The sequence below is a fragment of the Triticum aestivum genome, chromosome 1D, assembly GCF_018294505.1.
Source record: "Triticum aestivum cultivar Chinese Spring chromosome 1D, IWGSC CS RefSeq v2.1, whole genome shotgun sequence".
NCBI classification, from domain to species: domain Eukaryota; kingdom Viridiplantae; phylum Streptophyta; class Magnoliopsida; order Poales; family Poaceae; genus Triticum; species Triticum aestivum.
The window spans coordinates 63,611,481-63,623,086 of record NC_057796.1 but is presented as its reverse complement, the minus strand read 5'-3'; the positions used below and the strand labels follow the sequence as shown (position 1 = coordinate 63,623,086).

Here is an 11,606-nt window from a genome sequence, read left to right as displayed (position 1 = left end):
CACGTCCAAGGAGACCCGTCTGGAAGCGCGGTACGCAAGCAATCCGGCGGGCGTTTTTGTAGACCCGAAACCCCACACGCCCGGGAGGGACTCCGTCAGGTCGCGCGGTGGCTATGGGCTGCCCTAGGTCGACCTGATCGCCCCAGGGCCTCGAGGTTCGCCGCCCTACAACAAGAAGAACGAACGAAGAACGAGGAAGAAGAAAAACAAGGGAGAGGATAAAAGTAAAGGTAAAAAGTGGTAGATGATTTTGTCGATTGTGTGTTGTTCAATCGGCCATAACCTCTTATCTATTTATAAGGCAGCTGGACTTCACGTACAAGAAAAGGACTCCAAATCCCGTCCAAATTTTTCCAAAATTAACCAAACTCAGATTTTAGGCAAGTCTGAGATAGCAGTTCAGTTTTTGGGTCTCACAGGCCACAAATGATTTCGGATGAAGATGCACCCAAAAGAAAATTTGACCGTTTCAACGAGACAAACAACTTTCGTGTTAAACGTTTTTTGATTCGAGGTCATATTGAAGGCCTAATCGCCCCCGCAATCATCATATTTGTGGGGATACACGATTTCGGTTTGGACCAGATTGTCCGCTCGACCGGACCAGACTGTCCGGTCACAACAGAAGGTTCTGACATGTTTCTCGACCTAGATCGGACAGTCTGGTCCCAATTACCGCACAGTCCGGTAGCAACAGGAGGTTTTGGGCGTCCGCCCATCTCCATGATTTCTGCAACATTGCACGTTTTGCCTCTAATTTTTGCATACAATCTCGAATTAAGACGATTTATATATCAAAATCATCCGTTTCGACGAAACTAAGACAATCCATGTAGAAACATTTATCATATGAGGCCATCTTTGAGGCTTAATTGGCCGAACAATACTCTGAATACAAAAACTTAGTACTTTAAGCATAGTTTTGGCCTTTGAAATGAGATCGGATGGCGATGGCCCAAACTTCAAAGATGTTTATGTCGACAATACGAAACTTTTCCGTGTAGATCACTTCTCCATTTGAAGCCATCTTAATTAAGTTTTTGACCTTCGCAAAATTTGGTGTCAACACGATGAGGGGAAGGGGATGATGCCCCGGGAAGGGGGAGTGCAGCTTTGTGCATCGCCGGCGCATCCCTTAAATAGCCGCGGTCAGGCCAGGCGAAGGGGCGGTCAGCCCGCTTCAACGCGGCGCAATGGTCGAAGTTGGTTTCTCGGGACACGACGTATGCATTGAAGCAGCGACACACGAGAGGTCACGTCTGTCTGTGCCGCCCTTCCGTCCAGTCAAACGGCGGGCATCAATGTCGTCCACTGCATGCTTTGGACCAGCATGAATGTGGTGCGGCAAGCGGTGCATGTGTTTGATGAAAAGCGTGGGAGAGGCTAGTGAGATTTTTGAGTGGGCTAGGGTAGTCAGGAGCTGGTGTGGTAGGGGTCCGGGCTCTCACAAAGCCCACCACTTTGTCTTCCCTATGTCGAAATTAACACGTTGAGACCGCTTATCAGACCGATACAGATCCGTATTGGATGATACAACACGCGCGGTCCGGACATATGGGACAGTTTGCGGTCAGCGTTGAAAATGCCCTTAGTAACTGATTTACAGCCAATACTATGTGTATTCATTTGATGTGAGTGTCAGATTTAAAAAAATAAATAAATGTTCGTTCTTTTCGTAAATGAACTGATGAACCGGACGTCTCACCGGTAAAAGCCTGAACCGACGACAGTATGCTAGGAGGAGATAATCAGGTCGCCGACGTGGACTATCCGACACCGCGAGCGACGCGACCACTCCAGAGCTCCAACGCGGAACGGCGATGTGGCGGGCGAGGCGGTGGCCGCGGCCGCGATGGTTCTCGTCCGACACCGCGGCAGTGGGCGCCGATTCGGGCAATCCGGCGCGGCGTCGGGTGGCGGCGCTGTGGGGGAACGGGGACCACGGCCGGCTGGGGCTGGGGGCGCTGGAGTCGCGGTGGAGCCCCACGGCGTGCCCCTTCTTCCTCACGCGCCCCGCCGACCCGCCTACCTCGCTCGCCTGCGGCGGCGCCCACACCCTCTTCCTCACCGGTACGCTCCCCTCACCCTACCTGCTTCTTCTTTCCTGACATCGCAATGTAAAGGATTCCGAGAGATTCTGACCTGCCGTTTTCTTCAGAGGGTGGGCGCGTATTTGCTACGGGGCTGAACGACTTTGGGCAGCTCGGGATAGGCTCCTCGATGCCTCATACTCTGGTACTGGTTCTTGTCCGTTATACCTCCCTATGTTTGTGTCTACACTGTTAATCAAAGCCATTAATTCAAAGCCAGACGCTTCAGAAATAGTACTAGCTGAGACAGATTAAATCAGTGTTTGTTCTATTCTCTTTGCGAAACCAGTCTGCTGTATGGAATATTTTTATGTGTACAGGAGATACAGATATGCATGAAAGTGAATAGCTATATAAATATTTCGATGTCGGTATAATGTTTTACACCAGATGTTTGATTCCTCCCGCTTAAGAAATTTAGCAGATTGAATCTCCAATCCATGAATTTATGGCATCTATTGACATACAATTTATGTATGTTACAGTTCTTTTTTGGGGTTCTCTTGTCTGTTTATTATTTACCCTTGTAGGTCATTAGTCCACACATCCGTGTTCTTCCAGTGACAGGTTTTTCTTTTACATGTAGGACCCTGTTGAAGTCTCTGGATTTCACGAGAAAGTTGTACAAATTTCAGCTGGCAACCATCATTCTTGTGCAGTAACAGGTGAGCGAAAAAAGTAAGGTGCAGTTATGTGCCTAGGTTTGCTTTACCAGAAGAAGGTTAATGTATATATTGAGAAGGGGACACTGGAAACAGCAAGACCACCTGTTATATTATTGTTAGTATTAAAATCTGACGGCCAGGGGCATGGATGCCTGATGGAGCTCCTAGAGCACCCAGTTGTAGTGTCCTAATAAGTAATAAATAAGGATTTCTCTACAAGTCTGACTCGGATTTTTAAGCATGGCAAATCTTGCCATGCTCGCTGAAGGAAATTGCCATGCTCGCGACAACATAATTTGCCTTCCCGGACATCAGATTTGCCATGCTTAAAAATCTGATGTCATATTTTTAGCATTTCTGATAAATAAATAAGATTGAGCGAGCTGTCCATTAATAAAGTTTTCTTTTAAATTATGTTATATGCCTAAAGCCCTCCATCCGGGTTTGTAAGGCCTATTAATCTTTTCTTAAGTTGAACTAGTTAAAGTTTGACCAAGTTTATACAAAAAATAATACAATATATGCAATACTCAATGAATACATTATGAAAACATAGTTCATGATATATATCTAAGGATATTGATTTGGTAGTATAGATGCTGATTTTTTAAGACAACGATAATGGGCCTTATAAACCCAGATGTATGGAGAATGTGGCTGATTGATCAACCTTTACTAGCAATGGCCAAGTATTTTATCCTACTTATAAAGGTTGGAGTTGGTGGTGAGTTCACATATGGATCAACAACCTTCACAAATAAAACAAATACACTCCTGCCCATATGTGGACTAGCAACCTTCAAAAGATGTAAATATAGGAATGTACTTTTAATTCACATGTGGGACCCAGCACAAATAAATAAATATGCTACGGACTACTTTCACGTGAGACTCCACCTGAAAATCATGCTCTTGGTTTTAGTTTTCCTTCCCAACCAATTTTTCTAGTTCTATATCATAGCATAGGACAGCAAACAAATAATAATTCCAACCCCGATGATAGACCTTGTCCTCTTACCTGATCGCCGACCTTGTGCAGTCAACTTGCTAATGCAGATCATGTGTTTCAACATTCAAAATGTTGTCTCACTTTAAATCTTCAAAGGACCTACTATGGTCGCTTAAGATTCTCCAACGCCCGTCGCATGCCCCCTCATGGTATTTTTGCTTTCTTATAATCGTGAACCTCACAGCGGCTGCCGGACACCAACGTTTTTTGGTGATTCCTAAGCCGGTGGGCTAACTCCTCATCTTCTTTATGGCTTCGTAGCAGCACACGGGCATTATGCTAGTGATCAAGTAATTTTGAGCTCCTTGTTTCTGTGTGGCGTACACAATATACTCTAGGTCTTCAACATTATATTGCAGTAGAAGCTGATTATAAATATTAGTGGACCCTCTGTGGCTCAGTACTATATATCCATATATAAACAAATGAGACAGGCAACTATAAATATGCAACAGAAATATGCACTAATTGGGCTTCATTTTCATAAGAAAGGATAGATATCTTGAATTGTGCACTTTACCTGGACCTAAACTGTCCATCCATGCCGTTGAAACATCTTATTGCTCGTAGTACCTTCATAAGTTGTGTAGAATTATATAAGATTATTATTTAGTATTGATGATTGAGTACTGAAGGGGAGCCTTGGCGCAGTGGTAAAGCTGCTGCCTTGTGACCATGAGATCACGGGTTCAAGTCCTGGGAACAGCCTCTTACAGAAATGTAGGGAAAGGCTGCGTACAATAGACCCAAAGTGGTCGGACCCTTCCCTGGACCCTGCGCAAGCGGGAGCTACATGCAGTGGTAAAGTTGCTGCTTTGTGACCATGAGGTCACGGGTTCAAGTCCTGGGAACAGCCTCTTACAGAAATGTAGGGAAAGACTGCGTACAATAGACCCAAAGTGGTCGGACCCTTCCCCGGACCCTGCGCAAGCGGGAGCTACATGCACCAGGCTGCCCTTTTTTTATTGATGATTGAGTACTGCCGTGCACCACACAACATGTTTCTTCACAAGTTAATCAACATTTCACTAATACTTAAGACTACTATACAAACTGTAAATGCTACGAGCTCGTTATCTTCTACTCCCTCCTGTTCCCTAGAAGCTGCCATTTGGTAACTTTCAAACTTTGATTATCATTGTCTCTTAAGTTATTCAGACAAGATACTTAAAAATCATATGCAACAATTTGTCTTGAAAATTACTGATCGTATACAACTTTTTATTGGGCTTTGTAAATACATTACAATAGAAAATAGTGACCAAAGTTCTAGTTTGCCCACCGTGCCAGTGTCTTTTCGAGAACTGGAGGAAGTGTTCATTTTTTTAATCAAATTTATTTATTATTTATGATGTACATCAGAATTTTTGCGAAACCAATTCATATTAATAAGCTTTTGTGCTATCTCTTTTCAACAGCCGATGGTGAGCTCTTCGTTTGGGGCAAAAATTCGAGTGGCCAGCTTGGCCTTGGCAAAAGTAATAATATTATCTTCTTTCTTTACACTCTTAGCACCATCCATGGTTGTACCCCCCACTTCATGCTATATGTGATGATTGAATGTTTGGACTGGTTTAACAATTTGGCGTTATCAACAGTGTCTTGTTTTACACTGATGGGTGTGGGGTCATTTGATCCAACTAAAATCTGGAACATCAATTTCCCTCAAAAGAAAAAAAAATATCTGAAACATCTATGTCTAAGATTGACTTGTACATAATACTTGAGCACTTAAGCTCCAGTTTGTTCTACCTGTCTTTCCATCATCACCTGTAGCATCCTCATGCTTCTGTTAAGATTTACTGGGTATGATGGTCTGTTGTTTCTTTCATCAATAATCTTGCTATTAAACTGAACATTTGCCATCAGCTTAAAATTCTGAATTAAAGAGTCCTTCCTACTTGGTTTAGGTGCAGGAAAAGTAGTCTCTACCCCAAGAAAGGTTGACTACTTGGCTGATGTTAGAGTGAAAATGACTGCTTTGGGATCAGAGCACTCAATTGTTGTTACAGGTGAATGTGCTATGTATTTGTGCTATAGTAATAACTTGAATATTACTGCTTTTGAGCTTCTGAAATTCCCCTGTTATTTTCTTCTTAAGAGGATGGTGAAGCCTTGAGTTGGGGAGCTGCTGGTGCTGGTAGACTTGGACATGGCCATAAATCTAGCTTCCTGGGATTCGCTATGACCTCAAAGTAAGATCACAAGTTTTTGCAGAGCACTTATTGTGGACACACCACTCTAACTTCTGGGATAGCTCATGTTGTCATTTATTTGGAAAATATGGACATAGTAACACCTTAACCTTAAGAATGCAAAATTCTCTATCAGAAGCTGGCACTTATGTACTTAGAAAGATAATGTTCATCTCATAACAAATTCACATGTCACAAACTTAATTGCCGAAGTTCCTAGTTCCGAGATGATGTAGTATGAGCTCGAGAAAAGATCTGTGTGGTATTATGTTGGATATTTCACTGTAAAACATGCTTGATGGTTTGGATTTGTTTGCACTATGCTAAAGCTATATTTGTCTGGAAGGATTCTTGATAATCTGATCTTCATCTGTGCAGTGAATATACTCCAAGGTTGATAAAAAACCTTGATGGTATCAAGGTATTTTGCTTTAAGTTTCACTGTGTCCTGATCAAATAATGATCCCCTTCTCATTGTTCATGTCGTTGCATTGGATAGATTAAAAGGATAGCTGCGGGAATGCTGCACTCAGCTTGCATTGATGGTAAGATCACAGAAAAATTGTTTAAAGTAGTACAGTAGTCAACTCCTGATCATGATTTCTTCATCTTATGTGCTCCTTGCGTAAAAATTGCAGAAAAAGGTACTGTGTTCATGTTTGGGCAGAAGACTGAGAAGGTGGTATCCAATCAGGCCTCTTGGGACATTTTTTTTTACTGTTTTTATTGAGATTTTTTCTTGGCCATAAATCTAGCTTCCTGGGATTTTCCCTGTATTTAACCCAAAATTACAGGTACTTGGAAGATCAAATGATGCACCTAGACCAAGTGCTGTTGAAGAGATACAATTTTCAGAAGAAGTTGCTTGTGGAGGTTATCATACTTGCGCCGTAACAGGTATCAGTTGTGCATGCAGAAATCAAAAGAGGAGCACTTATTTCTGTTGCTGGCAGTAATTTGGTAGATTGAATTAGATAAAAACTTTGGTCATATGCATTTGCATATATTTCTTGAGGAATAGATTCGGTCTCCAAATAAAGGACAGACCCAGTTCCAGAAGCTCCAACACCAGGTGGGGTCTAGGGAATGATCATACGAGGCAAGCCTTACCCCTGCACAGTGCAATGCAGGGAGGCCGTGTCGAACCCAGGACCTCTTGGCACAAGTGGGGAGTACTTCACCACTGCGCGAGGCCTGTCCTTCAGATTTGGTCTCCAAATAAAGAAAAACAAATTTTAGGAATAGTTATACACTGATACTGATACATAATCCTTTTCGGGGGACTAGGATCTCAGGTCAAAATATCTTCATCTCTATATTGCACTTGGTGAAGCCGTGCAGACTGACAACATATCTGATCAGGCCATGGTTTGTCCTAGATGCGGTGGTGGAATGGAACAAACTGGGTAACTACCGCCATGAAGATGGCCGGATGGCATGGAATAGGGGATTGAGGAGTAGAACATAGGTTGGGGAAGGTGGAAATGAGGGAGATAACAGATTGATAAACTATTCTCTTATTGCTTCATTAAGTTTGTTACATGCTAGTCCTTAAATAAAGCGACTAACTTTGATCCACAAATCAGTTCTCAATTCATACAAGACACTCAAGATCAAACCGTGACTCTATCTTCCTAGTTTAATTGGACTGTTCCTAATTTAACTAGAGTCTTTTCTTAACCTTTCTATCTCTAACATAACCTATCCAATGCCCTCACAGATATGCCCTATGTCCTGTTCCCTTGTGAACCCACAACCATAACATGTACAGTATAAACTTGGCATATATGGGGTTTTCTTCAATAGCACCTTATGCACTTTAAAGGATTATGCAGCTTGAGTTTTACATCCATGCATGTCCATTTTGTCTCCACAAACTGTCCCTCTATTTTCTTGAATGATCAACTCAAGCAGTTCAAATTGAACAAATTGTGGACTTGCACATTGTAAAATCTTTATGTACTTCATAGTGGAAGCATATTTTACATGAAATTTCTTATAGATTGTCATTGTGGAGGTCTGCCCTTTTAACTCTCTTCAATTTTGTAGCTTAATCCTTAATGCTTATTTTACTAGCATAATTACTGAATTGCTAAGCAAATATTTCTATCTCGTGGCAAGGGACATGGCTTGGATGGTGTTATATTTTTACAATTTATCAGTGACAACTATCAGTTCTATTCAACTGTTCTAAGGATCTGAAAATGGTGACATGGATACCCGTGATATTTTGCAGATCGTGGAGATTTGTACTCTTGGGGTTCAAATGAAAATGGCTGCCTTGGTCTTGGGTACTTCCATCTACTACTGCTTCTAGAAGTTTTCATTTGCATCAAACTCTGGGATTGCTGACTTACATAGTATCGCTTCCCAGAGGTACAGGCATGGTTCGCTTCCCAGAAGTTGTAAGAAGTTCATTATTTAAGCTTCCTGTATCTAAGGTTGGTATGCAGTATGTCTAGTCATTGGTTCAATTTCTATTTATACTGCAATGTTTTTTTCCCTTGCAAAAAAAGGCTGCTTGTTTCTTTCCTTGCAAAGAAAAGACAATTCATTTCTCCCCTCGCAAAAAGGAAAATATATTTCTTGATTTCTGGCGAATCTTCACCGTCTACCTTCTGCAGGTATCCTGTGGTTGGAAGCACACAGCTGCAATTTCAGGTATCAAATTGTTTTATCATTTCTATTGTATGCTGGGTTCTAAGTTCTAACTAGTACTAGAAAATTATGTTATGAAGCAAATACTTATATCTTGACACAGGGTGTCCATCATTAGGTCTCATTACACAACTTATTTTCATGGAGTTCCCTTGGCTAGACAATTGTATCTCTCAAGTATGTATAGCAACAAGAAAATAGAACGATAGTTCTACTAGACTATACTTGCACTGGGTATTGAGTTGAGGATATCATGTCACAGTAATATAAAATGCAGGGTACACACACATGGCTTGACTTAACTAGTTGTACACACAATTCAGAGAGACAAAACCTCGCAATAGTAAAGGGTTATTATTGTTTCATGACATCTGCCTGACTTTCCATCCCATTTTCTATGTCCATTTGAATGAACAACATAAGTATTTCTTTCTTGGAAAGGAAAGTGGCAGGGGAAGGCCCTACTTTTATTTTATTTTATAGTGAGAACCCAAATTCACACCCAAGAGGACTCGAAACCAGTTGCACCCAGTCTAAAGAAAGAATGGTGTTCTTCTATTCTTATGATATATACACCCTCTGTTTCTAAATATAAGACGTTTTGGCAGTTTAAATTAAACCATCAAGACGTCATATATTTAGGAAAGGAGGTAGTACCTGAGAAAAGTTGCCATGCTATCTTCAAATAAGATCTTATGGGTTGTCTTTTCTCTTTTGTTGCCACATTGCCTGTGATACTCAGAACATCTCAAAACGTTCAGGTGAAGATATCTACACGTGGGGCTGGGGAGGTGCCAACGGTACCTTCTTCGAAGAGGGCCATTCTTCTGGCGGGCAATTAGTGAGTTGCTTGCTGCCACTACAACAATTTATTAGTACTTGATGCCGATGTTTGGCATCTTTGTACCTGCTTGCACAATTTCCATGAAATCATGTTAACAATGATTCTACATATCATGGTAAAACTGCTCGTTTCACCTGATTTTGCTGACCAGTGCCTCTGCTTTGCAGGGGCATGGAAACGACGTCGACTATTGCGAGCCGATGATGGTAGAACTTGGCAAGAATGCAAGTGCTGTTCATGTATCATGTGGCTTCAATCATACAGGCGCGATACTCGAGTACGTGGAAAACTGACTGCTGTGCCATCTGCAGCACTGTAAGTGCAACCAGGCATGTTTGGTACTACTCAGTCATACCTGCACAAGGAAAAAAGAATAAGCTGACCTCGAACGAGTGATGTACTCGTCAAACAGAATTACAGGTTAGTCTAGCTGTATAGTCTTCTTTCATACATCTTCATTGTCAGCTTGTATCTATGATGTTTGATGGCCTGTAAAGAAGTGGTGTTTGCAGGCTGTGATGGACACGGCCAGTTCAAAATGTAAACATGATTTGAACTAAAATAAATCTTGTCTTGCACAGTTACAAACTTGCAATGTGTTACTTTTATATGGCGCTCAACTATCTCTCTTCGGTGTTGCGATTGCGTTTGACAATTGTTTTCGGTGGATGTCGTGGTTATTACGTGTCAGAATTTAAAGGGCTTGGGGCATGGTCAAATTAATGTTAAAACATATGCAAAGTTAGCATTGAGTTAATATGCTACTTATAGTATTTGCCTCATTTTTTGTTCATAGGAATGTAAAAAAGAGATTTCAGTGGATTGTAAAATTCCCTTGCTATTACCTACGAAACTCAATCTGAAGGAGAAAAATCCTACTTTTTCCTATGGACACTTCCTTTGAATCAAATGGATGAATAATATCCCATAGGAAATGTTTCTTATTCCTATGTTTTAATCCACTTTTCCTATATATCAAAGAGGCCCCTATCCCTTTTGATAGGCGTGTCATCTAGCAGTGAGTAATACGGTTGTAGGAGACTTAGTTCCCTCAAGCCATGGGATCACTTTTGAAAATATGCCCTAAAATCAATAATAAAATTATCATTATGCTATTTTCTTGTTCATAATTAAGTTTATATTTCGGTGCTATAATTGCAATGGTTCTTGAATGTGAGATTCGAAGAAAACCCTATTTGCATGTGGAATGGGAAGATAAACATCAATCAGATCCCTAGTCTGGCTTCTAGACTAGCTCATGTATTGTTGATGATTCTATTTTCCTAAACCATGGTAATGTTATTGTAATGAAGATGACGACAATAATGATAACACATTGCTAGGGTGACAATGCTGTTGGATGAACTCAAGTTATGAAATACTACGAAATCACGTTGTCAATATGTTGTCGGTATTTTCGTATAAAGAGTTAACGTTACTTGTGTACTTAGACCATGAGAATATCATATACTCGGATACCGGATGATTACTTTGCGTAGACATCACTTCTTAATTGGGTGATTATAAAAGCTTTCAGGTATTAAAAAATAAATTACGTTGTGGTATTTGATATGTCAAGACTGGGATTTGCTCCTCAGGTGCTGAAGAGATACACTTGGGCCCACTCGGTCTTACAATGTCCATCATCACTTGGCCAAGCATAGTGGCTAAGGTGTTAGTCACAAGGACATCGGAATATGTAACATGAAAAGCGTACAAACCAGTAACGAGGTATTGTGATCGAAGTGTTGATCACATGGATACCGTAAAAGTCTCGCCTAGACTTTTGAAAAGTATCATGAAGCAAAGAGAATCGTATGTGATAATAAAAGGTTCGCTCGATAAATATCTTCGTTGGCATGCGGGAATTATTATGGGTGTCCAAACCTCGCTAATAATTATTGACCGAACGGTGTTGCCGACATATCCGCATATGGGCAAACATGTAGGGTCACACGCTTAACGACTAGTGGTATGGAAACGAGCTAGGAGACAATATAGAATGAGAGGATGGGGTTCAAAAGTGTTCCTGGAGGTCCTCGAAATGTCCCTGTAATGTTGGGAGTCTCCCAGAAGTGCTCGATAATGTACTAGAAGGCCCTGAAGCCACTAGAAGGCTCCAAAAGCTTGCAAAACGTTATGTAA

General features: G+C 41.3%; 1 protein-coding gene across 2 annotated transcripts; it reads left to right on the top strand.

The window, feature by feature from the left end:
- Nucleotides 1-1,720: 1,720 nt before the first annotated feature.
- Nucleotides 1,721-10,045, top strand: LOC123180323 (ultraviolet-B receptor UVR8). 2 transcript variants are annotated; one of them, XM_044592351.1, is made up of 15 exons: nucleotides 1,725-2,070; nucleotides 2,159-2,235; nucleotides 2,677-2,755; nucleotides 5,183-5,242; nucleotides 5,675-5,776; nucleotides 5,866-5,959; nucleotides 6,338-6,380; nucleotides 6,459-6,504; nucleotides 6,598-6,638; nucleotides 6,754-6,856; nucleotides 8,196-8,250; nucleotides 8,334-8,400; nucleotides 8,584-8,620; nucleotides 9,379-9,458; nucleotides 9,629-10,045. In XM_044592351.1, exons 1-15 carry the CDS (start codon nucleotides 1,821-1,823, stop codon nucleotides 9,752-9,754), a joined length of 1,260 nt encoding a protein of 419 aa, XP_044448286.1. In that variant the 5' UTR covers nucleotides 1,725-1,820; the 3' UTR covers nucleotides 9,755-10,045. The 2 variants fall into 2 exon arrangements, 1 of the variants encoding a protein (XP_044448286.1); XR_006490869.1 differs by lacking the exon at nucleotides 9,629-10,045 and having other exon boundaries at nucleotides 1,721-2,070; nucleotides 8,196-8,335; nucleotides 9,379-9,429.
- The last annotated feature ends 1,561 nt before the right edge of the window (nucleotides 10,046-11,606 follow it).

Coding starts and splice junctions, on each gene's coding strand:
- LOC123180323 (XM_044592351.1), top strand. CDS start 1,821: ATGTGGCGGGCGAGGCGGTGGCCGCGGCCGCGATGGTTCTCGTCCGAC. Junction 6,857..8,195: donor TCATACTTGCGCCGTAACAG/GTATCAGTTGTG, acceptor GATATTTTGCAG/ATCGTGGAGATTTGTACTCT. Junction 8,401..8,583: donor TTAAGCTTCCTGTATCTAAG/GTTGGTATGCAG, acceptor TACCTTCTGCAG/GTATCCTGTGGTTGGAAGCA.